This window comes from Triticum aestivum, chromosome 2B (assembly GCF_018294505.1).
Source record: "Triticum aestivum cultivar Chinese Spring chromosome 2B, IWGSC CS RefSeq v2.1, whole genome shotgun sequence".
Taxonomy (NCBI): Eukaryota; Viridiplantae; Streptophyta; class Magnoliopsida; order Poales; family Poaceae; genus Triticum; species Triticum aestivum.
In genome coordinates, this window is record NC_057798.1 from 468,778,663 (window position 1) to 468,783,602 (window position 4,940).

General features: G+C 52.3%; 1 protein-coding gene across 1 annotated transcript; it reads right to left on the minus strand.

Moving 5' to 3' along the window:
- Positions 1–2,150: 2,150 nt before the first annotated feature.
- Positions 2,151–3,546, minus strand: LOC123045498 (zinc-finger homeodomain protein 8). Its single transcript, XM_044468574.1, has one exon. The coding sequence runs from the start codon at positions 3,399–3,401 to the stop codon at positions 2,520–2,522; it is 882 nt and encodes a 293-aa protein (XP_044324509.1). The 5' UTR covers positions 3,402–3,546; the 3' UTR covers positions 2,151–2,519.
- Between the last annotated feature and the right edge of the window lie 1,394 nt (positions 3,547–4,940).

Here is a 4,940-nt window from a genome sequence, read left to right on the forward strand (position 1 = left end):
CTAGCTAAGAGATGCATGCATATCAGACAAGATTATCTACAAACCTGATTGCTATACATAAGAATAATATGTGAAAATTTAATTTTTACCGTCATAAAATTTTTCGGAGCAACGCACGGGGAATCATCTAGTTTATTCAACACCACAAAACATATCACATCATTCATGTGTTTGTATGTAAATAATCTGATCACAAACTACACTAGGGGTAAAACAGTCTCTTTAGTTTAGACTTAACACCGTTAGTGGCCAAAACTGACGGAAGTGTCACATAGGGAACAAAATGAAGTTTGAGTGTCAAAAAGGGAAGAAAGGAGAATTTTGGGCAAAAAGGGAAACAAAATTTAAGAAAGGGCCAAATAAGGAATTCTCTCCAATGAAAAGGAGAAAAAAAACCATCATAAAGGATGATGGGAGGTGAGGTGAAAATAAACGGATGAAGAATGGTGGAAGATAAGGTGAAAATAAAGTGTGATGGCTAGATACCAATTTCCCCTCTCTTTTTTCCCTGTTTAATAGGAGTACTCCCTCAATTCCCTTATACAAGTCCACAAACTCATATTACAGGTACCCAGGTAAAATTTAATTACTGCTTTGGAAGCCAACTTTTCTTTTCTTAACCGGAATCATTAATACGTCACATGCATGCAAGGAAGGAATGGAAAGGAAGTAGCTCAGTGTCGTTATGACAACATGCATGCAAGTATTAAACAAGTTGCTAGTACGAGAAAACATCATTAATTTTTGTCTCGATTATTGTTGATGGCCTTGTATAGATGCAAAATATATTTTTTATTGTGGTCTTGTATAAGGGAATGAAGGGAGTACTAGAGATCAACTTTCCCCTAAAAATAAAAATAAAACAAAATAGTAGAGATCAACTTGAAAACAGTAAATACAAAATAGCACGAAATATTGACGAGAAGACCAGAGTAGCACTGTAGCACCGCACAGTCCATTACCGTCTCTGGGTGCCCAAACACACTGTCAGACGCCACTGCCTCTACAAGAGGGATGCACTCATGCGGTCGTGCTTGACGCGACGAGACGGGACGAGTTGAAACAAACAGTGGAACAGCGTTGTTGGCTGGTGGAGCGGCAACGCCAGGGCTCTTGACAGCGTCGTCGTCGTGCCGGTGCGCGCGCCATGCCAATGCAGCAGCACGGGGCGACCCGGTGCTGGGTTCGGTAGCGCCTTGGCCGGCGCTCGTGTGCTCGTGCAATCAGTCCAGCGGAGCGTTGGCGCCCCGCGTGCACGGCGCACGACTCGCTCAAACGTGCTACAAATAGCAGCGAAAGACTAGACGAGTACTCAAACCTAGCCAAACCGGGCACTGCATGCACACAGGGGCCGGTTTCCTGCCACCTAAACACAGGGCATTGCTGGATCCAGATCCGGGCGACACGGCAGAGCTACGAAGTTTTAGGCGACAACAAAACCACGAGGACGAGGAGAAGGGAGAGGGGAGAGATCGTGTCGGATCCTGCCCCGCACCGAAAGCCACAGACCGTGCCTAATCGCCATCATCACACACCACACCCAAGCCGATGAGACAACTCAGTCGGCACGGACGGACACAAGGGCAACGTTCGACCCCACGCAACAGCACCAGTAGAACGCCAAGCTTGGCGGGCGTGCTCGGCCAAGCTCCGGCCGGCTCCACCACCGCGGCGCGGCCTACCACTCGGCCCGGCCGGCCGGACCGGAGGGCGCAAATGGGAACAAAAATCTCAGGCCACCACGGAGAGCAGGCCGGCCGATTACGAGGTGGCACTCCAGCCCAAAGCCACACGAGTACGACAAAACCAAACCAAACCAACACACATTGCAATTTAGAGCAAGTACAATAGAGCTTAGTCAGCGGGCTATAAGAAATAAACTAGTATATTTCTGCTTAGTTAGAAGAAAGAGAAGAGGAGAGAGAAGGTAAGCGGGCTCTTCGTGAACAGACAGCTCTAACACGTGCTCCTAGGCACTTTGTGAGAATGAAAGGTGGGCCACATAATAAAAAAGTAGTACATTTTTTTATTTACTATTGTACATGTTAGCTATAAGATGGGTTGTAGATGACATGGCACTGGCTTATAGCCAGCCGCTGGCTATACTATTAACCATGCTCTTAGAGAAGCTTCCAGGCACAAAATCCTGATGCACTCTACTGACATGGAAGAATTAATGCGGCATTAATCTTGACAGGGGTACGATGATTAGTCACTCACTGCAGCTACTACACTTGTCTAGCACTGGTAGTAGTACAAGTAGTACTAGGATTAAAGCAAGACAAGAAAGATAATGAACCTACAAACAGCGGCGCCTAGCTAGAATTAGAGTAGGGGTACAAATATGCCCTCGGTCCGGTACCACGATGTACGGCACGGCCGCTGCGGGGGAGGCATGCGGGGGATCAGGGGGTCGTTTACACCAGCTGCTCGCTGACAACTGACTGAGAGTGCATTAATTAAATCTAAAGCCCTGGCGATTAAAAGAACTCCGTGCTCATTAGCTAGCGCTAGCACGGCTAGACGCTGATGGGGGAGGGGGAGGGCGACGAGACGGCGGCGCGTGGAGGCGAGTCGTCGTCCGTGTCGTCGTCGTCGCCGTCTCCATCGCCGGTGCCCGCTCCAACGCCAACGCCAACGCCAGCGCCAGCGCCGGTCCCAGTGCCAGTGCCGAGGACTCCTGGGTTGATGCCGATGCCCATCCCCATGCCCATGCCGATGCCGGCCGCGGTGGAGGTGGGCGAGGCGAGCTGGTGCTTGTGGTTGTGCATCCAGACCTTGAGGACGTTCCGCTTGACCCCGATCTCGAGGCAGAAGCGCTCGAGGGCACCGCCGTCGTCGCGGTTGATGCGCCACCCCTGCTTCTCGGCGAAGGCGCGCATCCTCTCCTTCTGCTCCGGGGTGAACTTGGTCCGGTGCCGCTTCCTCCCGAAGCTTCCGCTCCCGCACCCGGGGCTGCAGTCGTCCGCCCGGGGAGGCGTCTCCGAGCCGGCCCGCGCGGGGTCCAGCAGGGCGTGGTGCCACGCGGCGGGCACGGCGTGGTACGGCAGCGCGAGCTGGGGCGGCCGCGGGGGCGCCGACGGGAGGAAGCCCTGCAGCACGGGGTGGTGCGGCGGCGGGTGATGGTGCGGGGGCGGCGGCGGAGGCGGGCTGAAGAAGAAGGGCGCCGGGCACGCCCCACCAGTGAGGCTACCCGCGCGACGGTGGAAGCTGCGGTGGCAGCCGCATGCGGCGCACTTGAGCGAGTCGGGCGAGGCCGGCATGTACTCCCCGCAGCCGTCGAAGGCCTGGCCGCCCATGGCAGCCGCGTGGTTGCGCATGCACTCCTTGTACTTGGCCCCGGCGTCGCCCCCGGCGCCGCTGCCTCCCTCGTAGGGCACCAGGCTCAGGTGATCCATCATGTCCGCACGAGAGGAGAGCTCGCTCCCTTCCCACCACCACCACTCACGCGCTCGCTCACCCACCCGGTCGCGGGTGGCCACTCTCGCTCGCTAGAAGAAGGAAGGCGTATCGCTTTCGCAGCAGCGGTAGAAGCGACCACCGGCCTAGGAGGGGAGGAGCTAGGGGGTTTTATCTGCACGCAGACCTCCGTCATCCATCAGGTGCGAAGCATAAATTAGTTCGTTAATTAATGCGACGACTTTGGCCCTCATACTACTAGTACTCACAGAATAATAAGAATAATTATTGGTACTACTAGTGACTATAGGTAGTGCAATGAAGCAGCAGTACACACAGTAAAAGCAATATTTTACATACAGTAAAACTGATCTGCTATGCTGCTTTGTGATACTAGTTGATGAGGCGGCGAGATCACGTTTGCGCGCGGTGCCACGTGGAAGCGGGAAGGGGTGCCTGCAGGCGCCACGTGAGACGGGACTCGACGATGGGTGGTAACAGCGGCAACGTGTCGACCCGGCATTGGGGCCGGATACCATTGTTACAACAACAGTAACCGCTCGGGCCCGCCACGTGAGGGTGCCGTGGTGTACTACTCGGCGTCAGATGATGATGGGACCTCCGCGGACGGACGGCCCTGATGCGATCGGACGGGGAGATGAGGTATGGGCTAACTGCCACCCAAGCGGCCGTGGGGTACGGCATCTTAGCTGATCTTCTGTGCCCAGTATTTGTCTGCCCAATCCTGTTGCCAGGGGGTTAGCTCCAACCTTGGTGCTCTCTGTCAATTAGATGACGATATTTGCAGCTGATTTAATTACACGGCACAGAAAATATGGCCCGTCACGGGACTCAAATGTCAGCGTGGATTTCTCCAATTTCGGTGTCCATGTTTTTTTAAGACAGTACAGACGCGGCGCTCATACAAACGCACATACACTCATCCGATGAATACACACGCACACTATAACCCTATGAGCACATTCGGGAGACTGGGCCAGCATATCATCTTGAGATTTACGAAGTCACCGTAGGCGGCTCGTCGTAAATTCAAGAATAATGCGAATATCAGAACTTGAATCTTAGTGGACTGGGATACTACTGTCACTCTAATCATCCAAGTATAGGTTGGTTCGCTTCATTGTCCATGTTAGTAGGTTATTGTCACTTACTATACCTCACGAACGTCAGCTGCTAAGGGTGCAAACAAACACAAGTTTACGTTGTGGGAAATGACAAATTCTTCCTTTATTCAGTAAATAAACATCTCCTTCTCAGAAATTCTCATGTCTTTATGAATAAAACTGTCACTACAACATAAATTACGGGCCAAAAACGTTCACAATTGCCACCTCTTTGGGCATCTCCGACACCGTCCACTAAAACAGACCATTATTTGTCCGCAGACTTCGATTAGCTTACGAACTCAAATGTGGAAGCCGACAATCGAACTACATTCGCTAAACGTTCGCAAAGACCCCCACTATTTTTTTATTTCAAATGCATATCAATAGGAGGGCAGGATAAATTGCGGCTTTCAT

What these genes read in the sequence shown, in the direction of transcription:
- LOC123045498 (XM_044468574.1), bottom strand. Translation starts at nt 3,401, where the DNA reads ATGATGGATCACCTGAGCCTGGTGCCCTACGAGGGAGGCAGCGGCGCC.